This window comes from Pleurodeles waltl, chromosome 12 (assembly GCF_031143425.1).
Source record: "Pleurodeles waltl isolate 20211129_DDA chromosome 12, aPleWal1.hap1.20221129, whole genome shotgun sequence".
Classification (NCBI taxonomy): Eukaryota; Metazoa; Chordata; class Amphibia; order Caudata; family Salamandridae; genus Pleurodeles; species Pleurodeles waltl.
This window is the reverse complement of record NC_090451.1, coordinates 622,597,723-622,624,276: the sequence shown is the minus strand read 5'-3', so window position 1 is coordinate 622,624,276 and position 26,554 is coordinate 622,597,723. Positions and strand designations below refer to the sequence as shown.

Sequence of the window (26,554 nt, the reverse complement as noted above, 5' to 3'; positions counted from 1 at the left end):
ACTGCAGTCATTCCAGATGTTCTCCAGGTCTCTCCCTCACTCCTGAAGGGCAGACAGTTGTTGACTTCTCCTCTGACGCTGAATACTCCAGAGAGCAAGGAGGTCCAGCTCAGGTGCACAGCCTCAACCGAATCCCGCCAGCACACGCATCTTTCTGTCTCTTTCGGCTTCTCCTCACCAGTGGCCCCTGTGGGACTCCAGAATTTGCAGGAGATCATTGCAGTGCGGCATGATTTCAGCATTCAGGGCGCGGACGGGAGTTCGACGTATGCTGACCGTTACCAGAAAGGTGAGCTTCGTGTCGAAAAGTCTGGAGGCGACAAATACAAGATGGTGATCTCCAGGGCACAGCCTGAAGATGCAGGGACCTACCACTGCTCAGTTGGAGAATGGATCCAGGATCCTGATGGGAGCTGGAAGAAAATTGTTGAGAAACGCTCAGTTTTGGCACAGCTCAACGTTCAGAAAATTGGTAGGTAAAATATGTGATAGCATTTTATTAGTGTTCTGTGCGCCGTTTTTAATAAAAGTATTGTACTCGTAGATTTTTTTATGACATCAAAGTTTCAAATCATTTTCCAGATTCTTTTCAAACTCTGGTTGACCTAACTGATATTGAAATGGCCATATACATAGTTAATCCCCAAACGAAATGTCAACCTAATTCGCAGATTTATTTGAAACCTCTTTGCAGTCACAGAGCAAAGATCTCTTCCACTTAAAATATGTTATTTCTGAAGGACCTGGGGTCTATGCACACAGCAGTCTTACACTTACCCCTCCAAGTCAGGTATAGTAACCGACTGGTTGTTTGGTGCTCCTTTCAAGGAGTTTGTGCTCTTGCTCTCAGTAGCAGCGGGCAAGTGTCCACATTGCCACAATCACTACTTTATAGTGATGCCCTAAAGGGCACTAATTGGGTTTGAGGAAGTCAGTGATAGATCAGGATGAAGTCAAATAGCTCCTTACGCCTTAGATAGCCTCGGATTTCTAATGTTAAGGCTTAGAAGAGAGTTACCAGCCACTTTATTGGTTGGATTCACACTACAGTTTTATGTGTCTTAAAAAAGATTTGCATCATACAGAAAACATATGTTTACAACATAGAGCTAACGAGCTAAGGTTGAAGAAGCCTATATTTCCTACTTGACAGACTGCTAGCCAAGCAAACCCTGTTCAGTATTATTTTATTTTGACATACTTTTACTTTGAATAACATATCCCTCGTTATGGAGCATTTTCTGTTTCCAAATCTCTTTCATGCACTGCTCTATGTTTAGCCTAGAAGACCTGTCGTTTTCTATTAAAAATGTGCTTAAATACAGTATGTAAATACTTTGATTTTATGTGAATTATTAGGAAGTCATTAAATAATAGACGAATAGTAACAGCCAAGCTATTCCATGTCCGTACCTCTAAAAGTTCTGGGCAGGGACCGACATTAATAAATATTTGAACATTTCTGCTGTTTTAAGTGTATTTTCCGCCTTCAGTGGTAGTAAGCTAAAGATTATTCTCTTATAAATTCCAACTTAAACTTTCAAAGAATCTCTAACAACCATAGCTCTTAATGCCACCCTAACAAATGTCAAATCAAGGCAAAATCTCTATGTTTGACATTGAGCCATGTTTTAGACAGATAGACTCTAGTGCATAGACCATGTCAATGAATCAACAAAGCCATGCATAAATTCTACGCTGCTGGAGTTGCTCCATTAATCATATTTAAGCATTAATGTGGCTCAATATGATTTATCGTGAAATCTGATGACATCCCTCAATAATTAATATTAAACGTTATTACTTTCAGGCATGCATGTTAAAATTGGTCTAATAGAAAATTATTTTATATTTATATTCATAAATGCCAGAATATCTCTGTCTATGTGTGGCAGTCTGTAGTAGGTTAAACATACGCTTTTCGGGGACCTCCAGCAAAAAGGCAAATTTCCCCTGGCTATTAACTCCGAGGTCCAACAGAGGCCATGACACTGGTAAGCACCACGAGATGGGTACATGTTACTGCGGTACCACACCGGCTGGGACCTCCAGGGAATAGTAAGTGAGGTGCTGCAGCAGACCAGCGCTAGTGAAAAGGAGGCTGGAACGAGCGCCTGGACCCACAGGTGGAGCATCGGTGAAGTGATGGCAGAGCGTAGTGCTGGTTGAAAGTGGAGCTGTCTGATCTCGTGCCTCTTCCTGGCTCTCCAATGGGGTGACACAGATGTGTGGGTCAGCGCACTCCACTTCCAAGATGGCAGTGGAGACTCATCTGTTATGCAAAGACTAGACCTACAGCTGATGAGCAGAATGGCTTAATGGATGGAGCGAAAAAAATGTGCCACTTTGCGGTGAGGCACCTAATGAGTTTGACTGACAATAGATCCCTAAAAGAGATGCACAGTAAACTTGGTGCAGGCCGTTACCGGAGAGGGGGCAGGACTAACTCTACTCACAATGGAGTTAGAGTTGTGGGGAGTATGGGGGTGATCTGCCTAGGCTAACACCTTAAATGAGCAGTGTGAAGAGCTATGATGCATTGAGGTGTCCTCCCACTGATTGCGTTGATGCGTTATTGATGGCCTTCAGGGACCAAAACTAAGACTCTTTGGTGGTCTACAATTTCAGTGGCATGACAAAGAACTGCCCTGTCCACAGCAAGACAATTAAAGGCAATCCCACTGAGGATGAACTCAGCATTTATACCCTTTGCAGGGGTGAATGTTTGGTAGTGGAGGCGAGTGAAGCACTCTCTGGACGAATTGAGCTCTGGTTCATTGCCTTCCAGGAAAAGAATGATTAGCTCCTCGAGGGAGGAGTCATCCCTTATGCTACTAGACTTAAACTTGATGTAGTCCAGCCAGCATGCAATGATAACGATGTACAGGTCAATATGTTGTTTGTTATTGGTGGTGTGGTGGTGGTGTATGGGATGATGGTGAAAACTGATTGATACTGTGGTTTGAACTGAGTACATGGGAAATAAAAAGTAGTGGTGTTATGATAGTGTCAATTGCAAAATATTTGTCAACATTTCGTGCAGGAATATCCTGGCATGACTGTTGTGCTTAGGTTGTCCTTTGAGCGGTGCAGACAAAGATTTGGATGTGTTACACTTGCGTTGCACTAAAAAAAACTTCTACCCACTTATGATTACCCACACAATCAGGTAGCAGGCCAGTATTCTACGAAAATGAAATATATTTACATAATTTATACAGTTTGTTCATAAATATGCTGTTCCAAGAAAAAATAAATAAACCGACTCAGTTCACGAGGGGTGATCAGTGACAAACAGATTATTATTCACACAGGCATAACTTGGTTGCCAGTGTTTATACCTTTTTATGGAAAGATTGACAAATGTCATATAAGAATCCCCTAAGAACCACATCTAATGTCAGATATCAATCCGGGATACAGTACATAGTCAAAGTTTCAACACAGTGGGCTTATTTTGCTAGGTCTTCTTCGAGACAGTGAAGGATGCACCCTGTAAAATAAAATAATGGAGGATTGAGTCAAAAGATTAAATAGAAAGTGAGCTTAGTATCCACTGATCACATACCTGTGATATTTGCTTCACAAGACAGTGTTGCAGTAGGACAGCCACCCTTGCAGGTCCTACTCCCTCTTACTATTATTGTGGTTTTCCATGGAAGATCAGGCATCTTCATGCTGATACCCACACTACCTGTGGACGCAATGAGGGAATCGGAGTGATTCCCTTGTGGTGCTTGGATCGCAAGCATCCAACTAACATCAGCGCAATCACCCTGCTGACTACTGAACTGCACGTGTTGCTGCAGAACACAACAGTGAATCAATAGGAGTGAATACAAATTTGCTAGCGAACCAATTTTAATATGTTCATTACTTACCAGACTGCACGGCCTACCAGCTCCAATATAAATACAATACAGGCGTTCTGCTTTGCTGGTACTTACCTTTAAAAAGTTAGGAGGCTGGTTCACAAAGACATTTAAGAAAGGTGTGTCCTCTTTGCACTTTTACTAACATAGAGTGGGACAGTTTGTGTCTGATTCTAAAGGCATGGAAGAGTGTGTAAAGAGCACACCTGTAGTAGTACTATTTTTCATACTCGTAAATTCGTTTCTGAATCAGCCTGAGTTGTTATCAGCTAAAGAGTACATTTGGTCCAGTTGGAATGGAATGTATATTATTTGTCAATTAGGTTTACTGAACTATTGGTCACTTATGTGCTTTAAAATCCAGTGTTATTTATTGTGCACTCAATGTATTGAGCCTTTTTATTAAGTGATTATTCTATATGAGTTTATAAACCTGTGTCACCACCCAGGAGTAAAACTTACGCTTGATCTTGCCTGCCGGATGAAGGCGGAATAGAGGCAGATTTAGGGTTTCAGTGAGCTACACACTGTGATCCAGCGATAGGTGGCAGATCTACTTCCGGGAGTTGCCCAGTACCTCGGAGTCTCTAACGTCCTTGAGAACAAGCCCCATATTCTATTATAACAGTACATAATAAAAACTAATTCAGGCATCAATTTATGAATCTTTTTTTGAGATTTGGAATCTGTTATTTGTTTGTATTATTTAAGTACAGGAGTGATTTGCTGAAGTCAGTCGAGAGCTGAAAAGAACCATAAAAAAGACAATGACTATATTATACAAACTTAAGGGGATATATGAATGAAACTGCAGTTGTCTGAGATCGCCGTTATTTATATAGATGGTATTGTGATATATACTTATTGTATTAAAATGTTGCTATAAAAAGTTATATGAAGATTGTTTGGTAATAATTACATTGTTAATGTGTGCTTCTATTTTTCCAGCCAATCAGATGGTAGTAACAGCCGGTGCCCAGGATACCAGAGTCCGTTCTGGAGACGCTCTAGAACTCACCTGTAATGTCACAGACGTGGCTTCCCCGCTGCCTGATGTTGTGTATTCAGTTGAGTGGGAGATGACAAGTGACAAGGTACCACGCGGACAGATTGTGGCAGGACTGAGTACAGATGGGGTTGTTTCTCTTGGTTCCGGCTATGCGAACAGTGACGTCGGCAAGCGCCACATCTCACTAGAAAAGATGCCACCGTTGCCAGGATGTTACCGTCTTAGAATCCACTCGGCTCAGCCTGGAGACCTGGGGGCGTACACCTGTCGGGTAAAAGCATTTGTGAAATACCCCAATCTGAGCCTGAAAGAGGTTGCGAGCAAGAAGTCTGAAGGGCTAAAAGTGTACATGAAATCAGAAGGTAACTTGATGTGGATAGCGGTCCTTTCTTTATTCAGTGCGAAATACAGGATATTTGGTATTTATTAAAGCCTATCAGATTGTAAGGGTCACTGACAACAAGCAGTCTGGATCGCTAATGACTTAACCAGCACATGCTATGTTTTAGCCAGTATCCGCTCCCAGCTTTTTGGTTTACGTCCATGGATAGAATGGAGTTGTGTCAACAAACTTATAATTGTGAAATAAACTAATAAGCTCCTTTTTTAAATGCCCAATATTTCTTGGTAGCCAATGATATGTAGCGGCAGTAGTCTAGACATTAGCTCTCTCAGCTGTGAGCATATTGGTTCCAAGTTAAAATATACATTTAAGAAATATAGACTAGAGTGTAGACTGTAGAATGACCAAGCAAAAACATCTTCCTACATATCCCGAATTAAAATACCCCTACCACATAGAGCCTCACTTCGTTAATTACTAGTTTTAATTCCAGTCGAAGTATTTTCGGGTCAGGTGCTTGGTGCTGCAATTTTACGCATGTCATTAATTAAATATATTTTATTTTCTTGCTTCTGGTAGTCTACATTTTTCAGTTTTTACTTTTATGCTGTATATTTTTGTACTCCATATCTCCACTATGCTTGGCGGAGCCAGGAGTGTTCTACTTTCAAGAATACAAACATTCCTAAAAATACTTAATTTCAGACCCAGATGTCGGCCCTGAAAATAACGTTTCAACCATCCGGTATGCAGGGAGGCCAAGCCAAATGACAATCCTGCTGAGGAGTTAAGAGCCATCCTCTGTGCAGAAAAACAGATTTAACAGGCTTAATGGCGTTGCTATACAAAATTCTTTGCTTTTATGCAAAAAGACAACATGTTTATACAGTACATCTTTCTTGCTCAGCAGCTGGGACATTCCTTCAGTACCTAAAATTAGGGCAGGCAATGCCGTTGGCATTGCAATAAGGTTTAAAATATCTTGTGTGCAAAGAGGGAAACATTCTTAAATTGCACTGTCCCAGGCCCAACAGCCTGCCATAACGATTAATTATGAATGATTATTCATTATTAACATTACGGTATAAGACCTATCAACAGTACAGGGAACAGATATGATAGGCTTAAAATTACTATAGGAATTGTACTGTCTTTTAACAGAAAGACATTGATATCATACATCTCTCTTGCTAAACAGGTAGAACATTCCTTCAGCGCGATGGTCAGGATAAACAGGATAAGTGTTGTTGGTGTTACAGAAAGGGTTGAAGTGTCTTATTTGCAAAAGAGCAAAGCATTCTAAAAATGCATGGTTTCAAACCCAACTGCCTGCCATGATTATTTACATCTATCTGGCATACATGCAAAAGCAGCCGAGCCATCCATAAAGTGCATATTTTCAGTTCAGCAGTTCAATCCTAGTAGGCCATGTCAGGTCCATCTAACATGCAAAAGTAACAAAACCGTCCTTACAATGCATGCTTTCGATTTGGAAGGGAAGTCTTATTAAGCCACTCAACGGTTTCCTGTGTGGATGGCCACAGCTGCTGTTGTTCGTTTTTAGATTGAGCGTAACCGTACGACCTATTGTATACTTTTAATTATAATTCTTCTGTAGGCTTCCAGGTCTGGTGTCGTGTAGGGGGGTTGTAGGCGTGGGTCAGGAGCTTGAAGGTGATCCTTTTGTCGATAGGCAGCTAGTGTATGTCTCTCTGAAGGGCAGAGGTGTGGCTGTGTCGTGGGGCGTTCTTGATGAGACAGGCGGAGGCATTCTGGATGTGTTGTAGTCTTTTCTGGGTCTTGGCGGTGGTTCCGGCGTAGAGTGCATTGCCGTAGTCGAGGCGGCCGCTGACAAGGGCCTTGGATGACTGTTCTTCTAGCTTCGGAGGGGATCCACTTGTAGATTTTTCAAAGCATGCGCAGGGTGTGGAAGCAACCTGATGAGACTACGCTCACCTGTCGGTCCATTGAGAGCAATGAGTCGACGCCAAGGTTGCGGGTGTGGGGGCGTTTCCGAGGGCCGTGAGCCACCAGGACTTGTTCCAGGCAGAGGATGTGGAGCCGAGGATGAGGACATCTGTTTTGTCCGACTTCAGTTTGAGGCAACTATCTTTCATCCAGGCGGCGACTGCTTTCATTCCTTTGTGGTAATTGTTCTTGGCGGTGGTCGGGTTGTTTGTGAGGGAGACTATCAGTTGGGTGTCATTGGCGTAGGAGATGATGTTGAGTACGTGGCTTCTGACGACGGTGGCCAATGGAGTCATGTAGAGGTTGAAGAGGGTGGGACTCAGCGAGGATCCTTGCTCTGCTCTGCTATTCTAGTACTGGAATCTCAGGCTCAGCGCCATCAGTGCACCTCAGTTCTTCCTTGGTGAAGTCACTTCCTTTCCTATACTGGGACCCTTTCATTTCAGCAGGTCAATTCTAATATTCAGTCCCAATGCTAAGCCACTACTGGACCCAAAAGAGGAAAACACAGCTCAGCCAGTGCGCCTCAAGTCTAACATAAAGCGCCACTATTGATGGGAACCACCAAAGCTCCTCCAGAATCGATTAATTCTATCATTTAGTGCACATTTCTTCTCAGTATTAAGGCTCACACGCACGCCTTTCAGGACTCCTCGCTTCTGTTGTTCAGAGGCAATGCAAATTCCCATGCTGGCTCCACTCACAGCCTCACCAGGGCACCTCCAGGCTGACACTCGGCAACACTGGCACGCCAATGCTAAGTTCCACACAAGCTCCATTAACATACCTCACTTCTGACTTTGGGTGCCCATTACTATTCCAGTACTGCAGCCCACATACAACTCTGTCAGTGGACCTCAACCCTCACCTTCTGTGCCCCATTATTCCAATACCAGGAATTACACGCACTCTGATTCTCATTGCTCATCTGCTGCCTTTCTGTTTTTCCAGCACTGGACTAGGACACAGCTCTGTCTATGCCCCCAATCCTGATCTGAAGCGGCCCAGTATTGCAGTATTAGGGTTCACATACCACTCTGCTTAAGCATCTCCTGCTGTTCTGCAGTTCCCTATGCTGTTCCACACTCTGACGTCTGTTTGAGGACATGGTGGAGCCAATTAAATCTATTCTTAGCTGCTATCTTTATTTGGGAGGGTCTGTTTCACCTACCTCTCTCCGTTCTTTCCTTTACTCTGTTTACTCTGTGTTTTCTTTCTCCCCCACTTTTCCCTTTCCATCTCTTAAAATCCACACTTTAACAGTTTTGCTTTCTTTCAACTTTTTATTTCTACTCCCCTCCTATTTTTTATTTCCCTCTTCCCCTTGCTGCCTCCTCTTTCAAACTTGCAAAAACATGGTTATTTCTTCCTTGTTTCGTTCCTCTCTTTTTTCTTCATCAGTGTAGGAAGTTGGCTCTGTATGTGCTATTTCAAAGTAAGGAATAGCATGCACAGAGTCCAAGTGTTCCCCTTAGAGGTAAAATAGTGGTAAAAATAGATAATACTAATGCTCTATTTTGTGGTAGTGTGGTCGAGCAGTAGGCTTATCCAAGGAGTAGTGTTAAGCATTTGTTGTACATACACATAGACAATAAATGAGGTACACACACTCAGAGACAAATCCAGCCAATAGGTTTTTGTATGGAAAAATGTCTTTTCTTAGTTTATTTTAAGAACCACAGGTTCAAATTCTACATGTAATATCTCATTCGAAAGGTATTGCAGGTAAGTACTTTAGGAACTTTAAATCATAAAAATTGCATGTATACTTTTCAAGTTATTGACAATTAGCTGTTTTAAAAGTGGACACAGTGCAATTTTCACAGTTCCTAGGGGAGGTAAGTATTTGTTAGGTTAACCAGGTAAGTAGGACACCTACAGGGCTTAGTTCTTGTTCCAAAGTAGCCCACCGTTGGGGGTTCAGAGCAACCCCAAAGTCACCACACCAGCAGCTCAGGGCCGGTCAGGTGCAGAGTTCAAAGTGGTGCCCAAAACACATAGGCTTCAATGGAGAAGGGGGTGCCTCGGTTCCAGTCTGCCAGCAGGTAAGTACCCGCGTCTTCGGAGGGCAGACCAGGGGGGTTTTGTAGGGCACCGGGGGGGACACAAGCCCACAAGGAATTTCACCCTCAGCAGCGCGGGGGCGGCCGGGTGCAGTGTAGAAACAAGCGTCGGGTTTGTAGTGTTAGTCTATGAGGGATCAACGGATCTCTTCAGCGCTGCAGGCAGGCAAGGGGGGGGTTCCTTGGGGAAACCTCCACTTGGGCAAGGGAGGGGGACTCCTGGGGGTCACTTCTCCAGCGAAAGTCCGGTCCTTCAGGTCCTGGGGGCTGCGGGTGCAGGGTCTCTCCCAGGCGTCGGGACTTAGGATTCAAAAGAGTCGCGGTCAGGGGAAGCCTCGGGATTCCCTCTGCAGGCGGCGCTGTGGGGGCTCAGGGGGGACAGGTTTTGGTACTCACAGTATCAGAGTAGTCCTGGGGTCCCTCCTGAGGTGTTGGATCTCCACCAGCCGAGTCGGGGTCGCCGGGTGCAGTGTTGCAAGTCTCACGCTTCTTGCGGGGAGCTTGCAGGGTCCTTTCAAAGCTGCTGGAAACAAAGTTGCAGCCTTTCTTGGAGCAGGTCCGCTGTCCTCGGGAGTTTCTTGTCTTTTCGAAGCAGGGGCAGTCCTCAGAGGATGTCGAGGTCGCTGGTCCCTTTGGAAGGCGTCGCTGGAGCAGGATCTTTGGAAGGCAGGAGACAGGCCGGTGAGTTTCTGGGGCCAAGGCAGTTGTCGTCTTCTGGTCTTCCTCTGCAGGGGTTTTCAGCTAGGCAGTCCTTCTTCTTGTAGTTGCAGGAATCTACTTTTCTAGGGTTCAGGGTAGCCCTTAAATACTAAATTTAAGGGCGTGTTTAGGTCTGGGGGGTTAGTAGCCAATGGCTACTAGCCCTGAGGGTGGGTACACCCTCTTTGTGCCTCCTCCCAAGGGGAGGGGGTCACAATCCTAACCCTATTGGGGGAATCCTCCATCTGCAAGATGGAGGATTTCTAAAAGTCAGAGTCACCTCAGCTCAGGACACCTTAGGGGCTGTCCTGACTGGCCAGTGACTCCTCCTTGTTGCTTTCTTTGTTCCCTCCAGCCTTGCCGCCAAAAGTGGGGGCCGTGGCCGGAGGGGGCGGGCAACTCCACTAAGCTGGAGTGCCCTGCTGGGCTGTGACAAAGGGGTGAGCCTTTGAGGCTCACCGCCAGGTGTCACAGCTCCTGCCTGGGGGAGGTGTTAGCATCTCCACCCAGTGCAGGCTTTGTTACTGGCCTCAGAGTGACAAAGGCACTCTCCCCATGGGGCCAGCAACATGTCTCTAGTGTGGCAGGCTGCTGGAACTAGTCAGCCTACACAGACAGTCGGTTAAGTTTCAGGGGGCACCTCTAAGGTGCCCTCTGTGGTGTATTTTACAATAAAATGTACACTGGCATCAGTGTGCATTTATTGTGCTGAGAAGTTTGATACCAAACTTCCCAGTTTTCAGTGTAGCCATTATGGTGCTGTGGAGTTCGTGTTTGACAGACTCCCAGACCATACACTCTTATGGCTACCCTGCACTTACAATGTCTAAGGTTTTGTTTAGACACTGTAGGGGTACCATGCTCATGCACTGGTACCCTCACCTATGGTATAGTGCACCCTGCCTTAGGGCTGTAAGGCCTGCTAGAGGGGTGTCTTACCTATACTGCATAGGCAGTGAGAGGCTGGCATGGCACCCTGAGGGGAGTGCCATGTCGACTTACTCGTTTTGTCCTCACTAGCACACACAAGCTGGCAAGCAGTGTGTCTGTGCTGAGTGAGAGGTCTCCAGGGTGGCATAAGACATGCTGCAGCCCTTAGAGACCTTCCTTGGCATCAGGGCCCTTGGTACTAGAAGTACCAGTTACAAGGGACTTATCTGGATGCCAGGGTCTGCCAATTGTGGATACAAAAGTACAGGTTAGGGAAAGAACACTGGTGCTGGGGCCTGGTTAGCAGGCCTCAGCACACTTTCAATTTTAAACATAGCATCAGCAAAGGCAAAAAGTCAGGGGGCAACCATGCCAAGGAGGCATTTCCTTACAATCAGGCATTCATTCCTTCCCTATTTTTTTCTCTTCCCTTCATTCTTTCTTTGTCTTTTCAGGGTTGCTCGTGCAAGTGCTCTGGCATGTTGTAATCTCTGTGGGCTTTTAACCACGCTCACTCGTGCTATTTTTGTTTGTGGTGCTTGTCTTAAATGCTTCATTTTCATTGGTGCATTTTGTGAAATATCCCTCCTTTGTGCACTGAGTTCCCTCCCAGGGGATTTCACTAAGTAAACATTTTTGTTGGCCATCACACTACGTCATGCTTCCTCCTGTTACAGTTTGTGATGGCCCCTCTGCTTTTGGTTTGCCTTTCAACCCAGCCGCAATCCTTTCTAGACATTCACCAGGGAGCCAATAACTCTAGAGCTCACTGTCATGGCGGCCGTGGTGCTTTGAATTTACTTGCTTCTGGCAACTGTTTTACTTTTTATTTTCAATTTATGTGGCAAGAAAAGTCCAGGTAGGAATATACAACATAACGCTAATAACTCTAACTCGAGCAAATGCGAGACCCATTACATTACAAATGCTTGTTTTTGTAATACTCCTGATTTGCTCCTGAATTTCATGAGTGAGCTGGGAATGTTCCTGGCTTGCTTCTGAAGTGCAGGGCTGTTACCAGAGTATGCAAGAATACGGCGTAGCAAAATCTTTATTACTTTGTCTCTGTGTCCTTGTGATTTCTTTGTTATTTTGTCCTGAGTATTAACATGTGTAATGTTTAATTTACTTCATTTTATGTATGGTTTTACTCTACATGTCCATTCTAATATTATTTTGTAGTTGCTGCATAGTGACTACATAGTTAAGGATAAAACATGATATCCTATGAAATCTAATTTGTGATTTTCCCACAACTTTGTCCCATATCAATTAATCCTTGACATCATCTAAAGATAAAAATACAATTATAAATCATTCTAGAGATTTAAAGATGTCAAGACATTTTCCGGTGTTTGATAGAGTTTTCAAGGACAACATCTCAACACGCACTTTGGAACGCACCACTCCAAAATTAGCAAAAGAAATCTGGTCCTAAAATGGCCAATTTCATCTTCTATGGTCTCGATAAGTCATAAGCTCATGTACCCTATTACACATGATAGTGCCACCAATATGGATGGACAAATGAAACCAGGGGCCCCACTCTTCAATCCTTATATGTAGTCTACCAACACGAACTTAATGGGAAATTATATAAAACGTTTTGATGAACCGAGACTCATTTCTTGTTGTTTAATGAAGAAGGCCACAGAATTCGGGAGCTTTTTTGGGTTCCAGTCGCAGCCTCTCTGTGGGGTCTTACACAGCAAGCATTTGATACCCGAACAGTTCTCTACATTTTAAAAGGAGGTTTAAATGCATCCTTTACCTTGTTAGCATCATACAAGAGTTGCATTCACTTTTGGGTGTTTTATTTTAATGTGGGCATTTGGAAAACACCAAGATTGCACATTAATTTGCCTCTAGGCAGGACCACTGGAATTATGGGATTGTACCGCCACGGTGATTTTTTGCATAATTATAGATTTGCCACATTTGCTACATAATCTATCATCTGCTGCATAATCAGTAGATTTAAAAAAAAAACTGATTCTAGATCATTTGTTTTAAAAGTTACTAAAAATGCAGCGACATGCTTTGCTGCCTAGTGGAAGGCCGCTTGCAAATGTTAACTAGTAGCATTTTCGTTACTTATTTCTATATGTGGGTGTAAAATTGGTACTAATAAAGTGCAACTAATGCCCAGACAGCGTTAATACGTTTGAAAATGACAAAATATTTAGTTAATACTATCACAAAATGTGCCTCTGCTGCATAATTTACATTTCCTTTCCGCATAATTAACGCAACTCTGCCACATAATTTGTCCCTCCTCTGCCACATAATTCCAGTGGCCCTGCCTATAGGCGTGGATTTGTTACTCAAGGACCAAAGCACACCAAAACATGCTCCAAAAATAAGATGCTATGCCTACAAGAAAGTCTGCAGTCTCAAAAAGTATGGTGGAAAATCTTTTGGAGTTCAAGGGAGGAAACGTGAAAGAGATTCTGGCACTGAGTTTGAATGGACGTTTGTCATCCTGAATTTAGGAATTTCCAGAAAACCAAACTTTTTAAACAGACTTGCAGTTACCACAAACATCGCCATCAGAGGATCAAAGGATGACGTATCAATGTCCATTCTTTGCATCTTGCTGGATACTCGGATTTTGAGAATTTGCAGTGTAATATCTTTTTTTTACTTCTGTATCTAAGAGGTGACTTGTAGGCCTTCATATTTCTCGTAAATAAATTAATGAAAGATAAACTTCTCCTAGAAATAAAATAAGGAGAGAATGAGTGCCAGATTCACAAAAGAACTTATGACTCGCAAAGTTAGGTATGCGGAGACTCTGCACTCGCAATTTTACGAGACACAAGTCCCTTTGTGAATGGGACGCTGACTATATAGCATTTCCGGTTTTGCTGGATGTACAGTCTTGCTTTTGAATACCTGGCAGCTAGCTGGTATGTTTGTTTTTTAACTGCCTTTCTTCATTCTCTTAAAGCTCCTATCTCTATAATAACAGCTGTCCGGATTTTATTAGTTTCCATACCGCGCTAATTCCCAAGGTTGTGTGTGTGAATAGAGACCCGCTACACCTGTTCTATAAAAAAGAACCCTGTACGCCGTGGATAAGGGAGCGTTTTCCCTGGAAACAATTTTGTATGAGCAACGCTATCTGCGTACTAATGTGACATTCTGTTTATTCGCCTGTCTGCTAAGGATATGCTAGTTTGCTCCATTATTAGTTTGCCCGCCTTTTTTCATTAGTGTTATTCTTAAGAAAAATAACACGACTGCCTTCCCCAAAAGAGCTCATGTGTCTGTGTGTGTACACTTGTATTGGGGGCACGGGAAATAACACGATTTTGCTTCTTTAAACTTTGAGAAACAGCTTATAAATTTCATTAAATCCATTACTTTTCACTAAAACAAGTGTAGTAGAAAAACTCACAAAAATAGGTTTTGTGTGAGAAATCAAAAAAAGACTTATACAGATTTTTTAAGTTATGTGACAAATCCATATGAGTTTTAATTTTTTTTTTCAAATAAGGTAAATTCAGATATAAAATTTGTATGTTCTAACACTGTCCCTGTTGATCAGCTTTTAGGCAACTCAAAGTTTGAGATAGTGAACGTAATCATAAGAACGTAATAAACTCTAGACACGCGTGTACCTTTTAATGGAATGGGTCGCAAGCATCTAAGTTAATAAAAGGACATCATGCCATCCTGAGAATATATGTAATATGAGAAACCATAGACATGTCTGATAGCTTACTGTTGACCTTCACATCTGACAATATTTTCCTGGACCTCCTTGTTAACATTCTTTGCAGCTGTGGTGGTTGGGGCATACTCTTGGATGGCTGCTCACTCCCTTTACCGTGGTGACACTGCAGAGATCCTGTGCAATATCTCCATCGAAACAACCCAGAATGTGCACATCGCAGTCAGCTGGTGGGCGGAGCTGGAAGGTGAGCCAAAACCCCCCGCCAAGTTGCTGGCTTCCTTGAACCGGGACGGAGTGGCGGAACTGGGCAGCCGGACCCCTGAGGGAGAAGTGAGTACCGACAAGGTCGGAGTGATGTGCTACCGGCTGCGAATACATGGCATCCAGCACTCAGACGAGGGGCAGTATCATTGCGCCGTCACTGCCTGGGTCCAGTACCCGGATCGAAGTTGGTACAATGCAGCATCCGTGAAATCCAACTCTGTGCTTGTTTATCCGTATGCACTTGGTGAGTATGATTGTGTAGTTAAAAAATGAACATCTCTGTGAAAGCCAATGGTTGATTACTTAATAAATTTGATTTTAGTATTTATATATCATTGAACATTCCATCACAATATTTTCTGGATGACATCATTTTATGTTTTATTGATATGAACAGAGATCATTTAGCAGGTAGTTTATCAAGTGAAGTTTTTTTTGTAGTGTGTATTCAATATTTTTGGTCTGGCCTAGAGGCAGCTTTAGCTTTGGTGATATCACCATGTTTTATCAAATAATGATTAATACAGATATATACGTAAACAGTTATGCATATTCAGTTCATTTAAAAGGTGTTTTTTGATGTGCCTATATGTTTAACACGGTGGATGGATTTGCACAAAGCTTGGTCGACTAATGTTCGGCATCCCAAGTTTCTCAGACATCCACAAGGGTAAATAAGTTAAAGGGGAGGAGTAAAAAAAATATATAGTTTTCCTAATTTAGCTCCAATAGCAAATTTTACATGCCCTTATAGCACACAGCGCGGAACAGATTTAAAAACAGACTTCCCATTAAAGGAGGTGTACTCAGAGCCTGTTATGCCCTTGGTTTGAAATAAATTCTTCTGGTAGTTTTCGAGTTTAAAGCATTTTAAGTTGCCAAGGGGCTTTAAGTGGTGAACATATTTGTGTATCCGAGCTGTTTGGGAATTATTTGCTAACCCAGGAGATTAAATGTAGGGTATATGATTGGACGAGGGAGCCTTTCTCCTGTTGTCCCTTATGGGTCAGTGAATCCAGAGCCGGATCCGTGATCCAGCCATTTCAGAACATAGAGCACAGCCTTCGTCCATCAGTTCGAAAGAAAACATATAACTGAGCAGCTAAGGACACCCTGGCCCCACGACACACTGGAGCGACTCCCAAGACCACCCTCCCCCCATTCCTTAATAAAAAAACATAGTCACAGGATCTGCTGATCCCCAAATGTATTCATTACAAGTGTATCAGTGGATGTCTAAAAATAAATAATTAAATAATGGCAATGCCTGCCCCTAAACCCCACTGTGCCCGGAAAAATGCTGCCAGCGTAGCTACCAATATTGTCCCTCCACTTGAAAGAAGGCAGTCTTTGGGTACTGCAGTGTTAGATTCAGTTATTGTAGGCAATGACATTTCCTTGTGGAGACGTGGGTAAGAATGGAGTTTTGTGGAGCAGTAATGCAGCTTTAAATTCTGGCAGTTTCTTGATTAGTAAGGATGTTTTAATACTAGGTATGTGAACATACTTTCCCACTTTCAAAATGTGATTGGTTGTGGTAATGTAGCACATCTTGTTCAGTAATGTGGACCACAAACCCCAGAATCTAGAATCATTTGAAAGTCGCTTAACTGGAGCAAAGATAAACTTCTACAAACGTTGCAAGTGTATTGATGGCTTAATCTGCAGATTTATTCGAACCTTCCACCACTCTCTGATGTCTCTTCCCATCCTAATCTGCTAGTTTGGGCATCTCTAGTAAGTCAAATAGTCATAGTCATGATGCTCTGTGGATTTGCCCCGATGCCCCATTAATTTCCAGCTAATACTCTGTTTTTATACAAAGATAAAATATACTCCATAGGCTGCACACTGAGTTTTTATCACAGGCTCTGTTTGAAGCACTACGAGCTAGGAAATGTTCTCTTTGGTTCCCATGATATTTATGTGTCAAACTTCCTTTTAGACTTATTTTAAAAAAAATAGCTAACATCGATTTAATTTTATCATAATGGGGAAATTGTGAAAGGATGAGACATGTTTTTATAATACATATTTTTATTTTCGTAGGCTAATTTTCTAGACTGGTATTCTGACAGGACTCCGTAGTAAATTCTAAAATTGACAATTCTTTCATTGGGGAAATGAAATCTAATTTGGGTATAACGTGGATAATTTCACTTCGCATATATGCATTTTAATTAGTTTTTTTTAGACTGTAGAATTGAAAGTTAACATGTTCAGTTTCCCATTTAACAAGAGTGAAATATGCTGCACGTTTAACTATTTAGGTAATTTCCTTAACATGGCCAGGCCCAGCTTGGCATCAGAGAAATATACATGAATTAAACTAGACAACAAAATAGGAACATCTACTAAACAGTATGAAGAACCAGTACAGGATTAGGCGGTTCGAATAAACACTCAAAAGCAATCCTTAGACATGCAAAGCATTGCCTAATGAAGGCCACATGATTTCTGTAGACTAGATAATCAAAGGAATCTCAAAACTGCATGAGTTCACATTAGTGAGACTTAAAACCATAGCTGTTCAAAACTTAGTAGTGTGCAATCGCCTAATTTCTGTCTGGGAAATTTTATAAACATTATACACAGTAAACACTCGAGGCACCATGTTTCATCAGAACAGTTCGCTGTCATCTCTACAAAGATATATATATTAGTAAGTAATTTTAACGTTAAATTAGTCAAGTGAGTAATTTATGGGACAGATTTCTTTATAGTAACTTGTATCACTTCTGTAAAACTGTTGGCAGCAAAAATGCTGTTTCATTTGACTTTGACTTTCTTTGTTCCAGCCATGGACCTGCTTTTCCTACCCTTGATTGTTGGCATCTCCAGTGCCCTCTTGGTTGGCATTGCCGTTCTTTCCACAGTGACGTGTTGCTACATGAGGAGACTTCGAAACCGCAAGAGGTGAATGTATGTGAAGGATATTCCATCAGTAATACAAGTAAGTTGGGTTTTTGTGTGTGCATTTCAGTAAAGTGGTATATCTCAAATGTAGGGCAAGATAAAATATTGAGACATCAATTGTATGAGTTCATATATTTGCCTTATTGTACCAAGAAAGTGGATCATGCTTATTGAGGTTTAGTTTTAGTTTGAAGTTTGTCTAATTTTAATAGATACATGGACAAGTACCAACCAGTATCAAGTATGGCATTGGCATGTAGCCACAAATTAATTCAAAACTTCTCATTGGTGATTTAGTGCACAAAGCTGTTTCCTTGGTTGTTTGCTGAACCTTGTTCCATAAAGATGCAAATGACTGGAGGCACCCCTTCATGTATGTGTAAGGTTAGTCTGTGTTATGGAGAGCCAGCTAGTTAGCAGTGTATGTTACCACTGACACTGCAGATGCTGTAGCTGGATTGCAGAGCATTTCATGTGATTAAGCATCGTGCTAGAAAGCATAGGTGCAAAGTGTGTGTGAGTCTAAATACAGAAAAGTAATGGTGTGCTCCTGACCAGGCCTGGCACAGCTTCAGATGGGTTTGAGTACTGTGAAATCACGTGTTGGCGCAGACACGAGGTACATCAGCAAAGGTGTTCCTGTATGCAAGGTGTACATTGGGGCGTGCACTGGCAGAATTGCAGAAGGTTCTCTGTGCTGCAATCATAGGTGCTTGTGTGTCCGCATGAGTGTAATCACTGTAGCATCAGAACTGATATCAACCTATAACGAAGCTTTCTTATTGTTTAACCTGTTTTGTCTAATAAACCGGGCTGATGGGAGGGCTTAGATGGCTTCACAGTGTTTGAATACAAGCCGTCCTGTTGTGTGTTACACCAGATCCAAATCTAGAAGACATTTTTATTGATTGATTTAGTTTTTAGATTACAAACCTCAACCCATATTAGAAACCTCAACACATACCAGGGTGTCAAAGAATTTCACATCAAAAGGAGAAATACTGTATATAGGGAGTTAATGAGGCATGTACAATAAGGTTATGAATTCAAACATGATGTACACGCCTTCTGATTCTTCTGCTTGAGGGTACAGTCAAGATTGAGGTACCCAAAAATAAATCTAATCCCTTAAGTACTTGTTAAAGAAGATTGCCTGGAAGCGCGACTTTTTTTATATTTTGTGTTTCCAGGCCATCTTCACTTCCAAGAAGGTTGAAGTGCATAAAAAAGTAAGGCAACCCTGTTCCTGAGCCCTTTGGTGGTGGGGTCAGGGACATGACTAAAAACAACATATATCCTACAAGTATTTCGTTGTAGGTTTACTTTCCCATCAATTGCGTTTAAAATAATGGGCCACCTGAAGTGTAAAATAAATGCTATTTAAACTAACTGGTGGGAAATGCCCTTTCGCATTATGAAATGTCAATTAGTTGTGATCACTGTAGATTTCTGTGTGTGAGACCAAAGAGTCACTGAATTGAATCCTTGTTGGTGCAGTGTAGAATAGTGACTTGTGTATTAATACTGATGTGAGGTTTAAGCATGTAACAGAAAGCACTGTGAATATCTAAGGCATTTTTCTAAAATTGTATAGGACAGGGTGCTATGCAGTGATTTAGCATTTATGAGCAAGGCCACTGGAATTAAGTGGCAGAGGAGCTGCAAATTATCTGGCAGGGTTTTAACAAATTGTTCAGCAAGAAGAGGCACAGTATGTGGCACATTTTTTGCTTGTATTACATAATTATCTTGTAATTTTGGTAAGTGGTAGCACTGTCTGAGAAAATATTTGACTTTATTAGTGCCAATTTAACAAACAAATAGAGAAATAAGCAACTGAAGTATGACCAGTTAGCTTTTGCAAAGCGTCTTCCACTACGTGCGAACACATGTAACAATGTATTTGATGGCATGAGTGTCTGTATATATACATACTCTACATATTTCTACTATCTAGGGTTGGGTCTGGAAGGTTGCAAGTTGTTTTTCTTCAGAAAGTCTTTCAAATCACAAGGTGCAGTGACTCCTCCTTTTGCTGGTAATACGAATGGGCATTGCCTCCATTATTAGATTGTTTTCTTCCGCCGTCGGGTCTGGTCGTATTTTCACAGAACTCTGATTTGAGGCAGTCTTCCAGACTCTTCCGTTCGGGACACCTCTCCTACCGGCGGTATTGTCTTTTCGAACGAGCACATTCCATTTTTTTGCATTCCGGGACAAGAAGAAATCACCTGTATGATCGACACTTTCCGACAGAGGCCCTTCAGGCTGCAATTTTCTCAGTTTCACCTCTTGTATCATACTAGTATATGTTTCTGCATTCAGCCGAGGTGCTTGCTGTTTTAATTATCTAAAAGCGGCGTATGTTAAATTTATGCTCCTTAGTTTGTGGGGCTGTGTCATGATGTAGCACCTTGTACCTTTTATGATCTTCGGTCATTTTTATGTTTTTCTGCTTGTTTGGAATTGTATTTCAGCACTTTGCTCAATTCTAAATTATTGAAGAGATTCTATCTGCATTTTATGAATTTTAGGGTTTGTTTCATCTTATGATACTTCAGTTGTTTGGTTTTATGTAATGCCATTGTTTTGTGAAGATGTATTGTACTTTTATGGTCTTTTCTTTAGAATTGTAGTTATGAATAGCAGAGATCATACTTGTGAATCTGTTTGTATTGACTTATTAGTGCCTAAACCCTGCCGTAAATTTTGCAAAACCCTTCCATTTACTCGTAAGTAGTCCTCATTCTCCAACCACTCCACTCGGACCGCCCACATTTACTACTAAAACAAATACTATGTATGCCGTCACTATAGTCCTGTAATAAATCTGAAGGAGTTGAGCAAATTTCTAGTATACAAACTTTGTAAGATGGAGAGAATCCTTCTTTTGCGGGATGTTATACAGGAGAAGGATCGGCTAGTGAAGTTAGATCTGAGAGACGCCTACTTCACGTTACCTATGAACGTAGGTTCTCAGAAATACTTATGCTTCAGATGGAGAGGTATTTTAGCTTTGCGGGCTTCCTTTTGGTCTGTCTTCACCAAGGTATTGCGTCCAGTTTTAGCATTTTTGAGAGAAAGAGGCGTTTATCAAATAATTTATTTAGACAACATATTGGTGATGTCTCAACATCGGGAGGAACTGTTAAGGCATCTGAGATAGACAAGGGACTTATTGGAGGGCTTACACTTCATCATCAGCGTAGAAATGGCTGTCATGATTCCAACTGATAATTTAGAGTGTTTGGGTTTTGAAATGGGTGCACTTTTAGTTCAGTTATGTCTTCTATAGAAAAAGAAAGAATATAAAAAAGGAAGTAGGTTATTTTTTAGCAAAAGAGGTGGTGACTCTGAAGGTTCTGGCAAAGGTAGTTGTACATTTATCATCATCCATTCAGGCTGTTTCTCCGGGCCCACTTTACTGCAGAGCTCTTTAAAGGCTTAAGACCTTAGTATTAATAAAGGTTTGTGGTATGCTGATGTGATACCCTTATCCCGGCAAGCTTGTGAGGATTTGGAATGTGACTGAGCAATCTAGAAATTTGGAATGGCAAAGCCAATTTTGAGAATGTCACAGAATTTATTCTAGAATCAGATGCCAGCAATCTTGGTTGTGGGGTACGCTTGAAAGGAGACTCAAGGGAGATGGCCCAGGGAAGAGCAAGCTTGGTGCCTAAGTTGCTTAGAAATGTCAGTGGGATTGAACGCTTAGATGAGTTTCAGGGGCACATTATCATAGATTGTGGTGTTGATTCCTTTGGACAGTTTTTCACCAGTATTATACATAAATCCACTAGGGAGTTTGAGATCGAAGCAACTGGCATATCTAGCCAGGGAGATCTGGTATATTTGTTGAGAACAAATAGCACTTTTGAGGGAAGAATATATTCGTGGTGAGCAGAATCAGAGAGCAGATTGTAAATCAAGGAATTTGAGGTATTCCAGTGCTTGGAAGCTGAATCCACCCATTTTCATGAAGATTCAGAGATTACAAGGTCCATTTCAGGTAGATTTATTTGCAAGCAGACTGACCTTTCAAGTGGATAGTTATTATAGTTGGAGGCTGGATCCCAGAGTGACTGAGGTAGATGCCTTTATCCAAGTTTGAAAGGGAAACAGGAGTTACGCTTTCACACTGTTTTCATTGATCCAGACCGTGATCTTAAAAGGTGAAGTATTTTTCTGGTAACTCCCTTTTGGAACTCTCAGATTTGGTTTCCTGTGGTAAAGGGGATCGCAGTGGAGGTACCCCTATTGTTCTGTTAATAGGTGAGGAAGGATCAGAACATCCTTTAGTACTAGAGGGGAGCATGAACCTTCTTCTCTGGAAGATTTCAGGGGTTCGGTAAGATGCTCAGTCCCTTCGGGAGAAGCTAAGAATATTTTGGATGAATCTTGGCCACCACGTACCAGGAAAAGGTACCAAGGTGTTTGGCAAAAATGGTTTTTTTGGTGCATGCAGAGGAATTTGAATGTTGTGGATGCTCCTGTAAAGGAGGAAGCAAATTTCCTGGACAAACTGTTCAGGTCTATCTTACAGCACAATTAATTGTTACAGATCAGGAGTGTCAGCTGGATATGCCTTGGTGAATACATTTGCTATCGGTTGCAATCACTGGATCTGTAGGGTAATTCAAGGAACAGGACTAAAAAGACCACATAGAGCTCGATATGATTCATTATGGGATGTAAATTTGATCTTTAATATTTTTGTATCCTGGCCAGATAATGTTTATCTTTAATTGATACAAATATCTCTGTAATTAGCGACTTTAATGTGTCAATCTTTTTTAGAAAAGTTTCCGATGTCGAAGCACTCGAGGTTTGTAACTGATTTCATTCTCCGGGTGGTGTTCATTTTGATGTTTGGAAAAGGGCTAAGACCGTGTCTGAGAGTATTTATTGTCCATCCCTTCAGGACTGCATTACATTGTGTTTTGTGAATTGTATGATAATTTGTGAACAATGAATGTTGAAATTTAGAGCTGATGGGGATAATCAATTATAAATCTTTTATGTAAAACCTTTTAGGGCAGTCTCAATGGCTATGATTTCAAGGTGGGTAAGAGCAGTAATGTCTGAAGTTAAAGTTTATCTATCAAAATTTGAAGCCCACTCTTCGAGAGGTGCTATGGATTGTAAGGTCTTTTGGGCAGGTGGAACCCTTGCTGAGTTTCTCTGAGTTTCTTTAAAGGGCTGCATGCTGGGGCAGCAATAACAGTTTTATGCATAATGCTAGCCTCCGTTGTCTTTCATGAAATAAAGATTCTCTCTGCATGTTAATTGGAGAATCACCATTCTCCTTGGTGCTTGAATGCCTCAAATGACAAATGAGCATTTGTGTCAGCAGTCAGAGGGGTAGAGCTTTATAGTCACAATTATAGCCCTGCCTATTTAAATGTTAAAATGACAAGCTGTGGGATTATTAGAATTACCCATGGAATAGTTGTCTTCAGGAAAATAGTAAACTTAAAATGAAACAGAATTGTGAATAAAGAAATAAAGAAGGTCAGAAATAAATCAATGATGATTCGAAAGACAACAGAAGAGAAGCAGTGTGAAAAGACTTAAAAGTAGGAAGGGAGGATGTTAGGCAGAAAAGCATCTCGTTTTTGGATGCTCCAAGATGAAAAGAATGAGAACTCTTCCAAGGCTTGACAGTGGAAAGTCAAGTTATCCAGCATTAATCTGAGAGAAGTCACAGGGTTTAAGAAGTATCAAAGCATCCTCTGCCAAGAAATGATAGGAACTACAATAGAAGAGATCATGGAGTTAAGGTGTTATCTAGAAAAATGAGTGCATCAAAGACAATGCCCTAAAGCCGAGAGGGAACAAAACACAATTCCACTCATACCAGGACAAGTCATTTGAGTGATCAGAGAGGTAAGTAGAGACCCATTGACATAATGTGCTAAAGATACCTATACTTGAGAAAGATAAGATCGGGATGAAGTGGGCAACAGTACGAAAAAGTAGCAGAAGTGTCAGAAATGATGAAAAGAGGGAATTGTGTTTTTGTTTTTGACCTCTGGGTGTTGACAGAAAGGAGAGCTGTTTCGATGGAATGGGCAGAATGAAACTCAGATTTAATTGGGGAGAGAAGAGTGCCAAAGTCCAAGCAAAAGTGTAGCTTCTCGAAAATGGTTCTAGGTTTAAAAGGGATGGAGAGAAAGAGGCTGATAGTTTGAGTTGGGGGGTGATCAGTAGTGCATTTTATTTAAGAGGAAGGATTAGCAGCATGTTTTCATTGTCCGGGATAGACTCCAGGAGAGGGTGACATAAAAAAGCATGGTATCATACCATTGGCACTTGGTATAAAAACAAGTCAAAAAAATAGATTTTGCAGCTTTGAACTTGTAATGGTGGCAAGTGGTTTGCTGATGGACTGCATCTACAATTTAAAGCTTCTTAATTTTAAATGTGCAATTGATCATGATGGTCACTATAGCAGAATTTAGATATGTGATAGGGACTAAGAGTACCTGGGTCATCATGAACATCTTTGCCATGATTTTGTACTACCATTCCTTGAAACATCAGTATACTATGATACATTGAGGGTCTAATATGGGATGTATATTGAATACTATTTATAATTGGTACAAACATAACACTCATTAGCAAAGTGCTTTTGAGATTGCTGTAGCTCTTGGTGGTCCACTCTCCATTTCAGACGAAAACAGATGGGGCCTATTAACTGCATATGGGCGCACTGTTTAAAAACAAAAGGTAGCCTTACTAAACACCAACATATCATCATAAATAGAAGATACAAATTTGGTGTTTCTTAAGAAGGCTACACATGGTAATGTTGGAATAATACACAAACTAAGATACTTCCATCAATTATACTACACTTTTATCTCAGACCCTTTAAAAATGACCATCTGTTATAAAACACACCTCATAAATGTATAGTAACTTTGGAACATAGAGGTGAAAGTGTGTCACTTTGTATTTTGTGCATTGCCCTTCTTCTGTCTTTATCATGTCTTTCAACAGGCCCTCCTACCCTACACCGTATGCCATTGATATTTTAAGACATTAAAGGTAACTAACTACAATTATAACATACTACAAGAGACTAGTAATATAAATTCCAAAAACAAGTAGCACTAGTGGTGGAAAGATCAGAGATAAGATATATTCAATAGAAGAGGCACCATCCATCAGCCCTCTCAGAAGCCTGCAAAACATAACTCCCCCATAGAATCTCAAACCAGATTACAAAAATGCATTCTGTAAAGAACCCAAGGTGATAGAGAACACAAAGACTTGTCCGCTACCCCAGTATATCACATGCCCACCTTCCTAAAAGACAAAGCCACTCAAAGCACAAGGATGAGGAACATAATAAATACAAGGCTAACAACAAAATGGTCACAAATTACACCAAAGACCACACTGCGTTAAATGCCAACTAGCCACTAAGAAACGGGAAAACCATGTTGCCGTTTATAAAAAGCAGAATGCCATCAAAAGTAAATTACTATAGAGATTAAACAGCATAAAATGATGGAGAGCACTCAACTTTTGAAAACAGAAACACAACTAAGGTTCCAGATGCAGCCATCTTCAAGCTTTATAATCCCATTGAACAATTTGATCACCTTAGTAGGTTTGCCATTACTTGGATGTCTCAGCCCTTTTGGAGACCTTACTACTGCATCATCATCCACTCTTACTTCGATATTCTTCACAACATTGTGTTTGGCATTCCATTCTTCTTTGTTTAACAAGTCTTATATTCCCTTTAGCCGTACGTGATACCATAACATGTGCCAACCTCTCTGTAGCCATCAGTAGGTTTAATAATCTTCTCACACACCATCTAGACAACTGTCTCCTAATTCCTCCAACCTCCCAACATCAGGTGCAGCAGATAACTTGAGGTTTTATGCAATGAACCTAGTCAATGAATAATCCAGTGTCATTTGAAAATACCCCAGGAATCTCCTTATTTATTTCACTTGGCAAATATGACATGATCTTCACTAGAACCTGTGGTGTGGCATGGGGATCAAGGGATAGTCCAAGTAGCTTCTGATGCAGTCAATTTAGCATGGTGTTACCTACCACAGGGATATTTACCTTTCTCTCAGTATCCCTATAAACTCAAACTTGACATCTGAGTATCCTAGAGGTCTATCATTTTTGTTTGTCATAGCTATAGGGTTGAACACACAGATCCTTTAAGACTTTTTTTCCTCTAAACCTTTCTTCAAAATCTGTGTCAGAAACTAAGATAAGACGTGTCCCTGAATTCATCATGAAACATTTATCCAATTCAAGCAAACTACATCCACTGGGTGCTCACACATCGCACATTAATGTCTCACACAGTTTCTTTCACCTGAAGCACAGCTTGATTACATTCTGAGATCTCACACGCTTTCTTGTTGGTTTTGCCAATGCTGCAACATTTTGCATAATGCCCTCCCTTTCCACAAACTTTACAATGCTGTTGTGCTTAAACGAGTCTTGCAAAGTATAGCCAGTTTTTAAATAAAACGTTCAGAAACTCCAAGTTTGTGATTTATGGTTTAGTTTCATAATCTGTATCATTAAGGTTGTTTATTAAATCAACACTACTGCTGTCTGAGGCCCGAGCATGTAACATTGGTTTGGCTTGTCTGAACCTGTAAAGTATCTGTAAATTTAGTGAATAAAATGGTTTATGTGACCTGTAAGTTGTGTGTACTTCCGCGATCTAGGGTGTGTAATAGTGAATTTTGTATAGATTTTTATTTTTCCATACTGGCCCTTTCAAGTACACTGCCAGCCATAACTTACAGAAAATCTACCTGG

The 26,554-nt window shown here is 41.3% G+C and overlaps 1 protein-coding gene across 2 annotated transcripts in view; it reads left to right on the top strand.

Annotated features, from left to right (window-relative positions):
• IGSF8 (immunoglobulin superfamily member 8) overlaps positions 1–26,554 on the top strand; it is a 127,055-nt gene that overhangs the window by 96,924 nt on the left and 3,577 nt on the right. For both annotated transcript variants that reach the window (XM_069217972.1, XM_069217973.1), the window contains exons 3-6: positions 8–472; positions 4,821–5,243; positions 14,670–15,071; positions 17,626–17,780. In XM_069217972.1, the coding sequence (XP_069074073.1) occupies positions 8–472; positions 4,821–5,243; positions 14,670–15,071; positions 17,626–17,747 (1,412 nt within the window). In that variant the 3' untranslated portion in view covers positions 17,748–17,780. The remainder of the gene's footprint in view (positions 1–7; positions 473–4,820; positions 5,244–14,669; positions 15,072–17,625; positions 17,781–26,554) is intronic.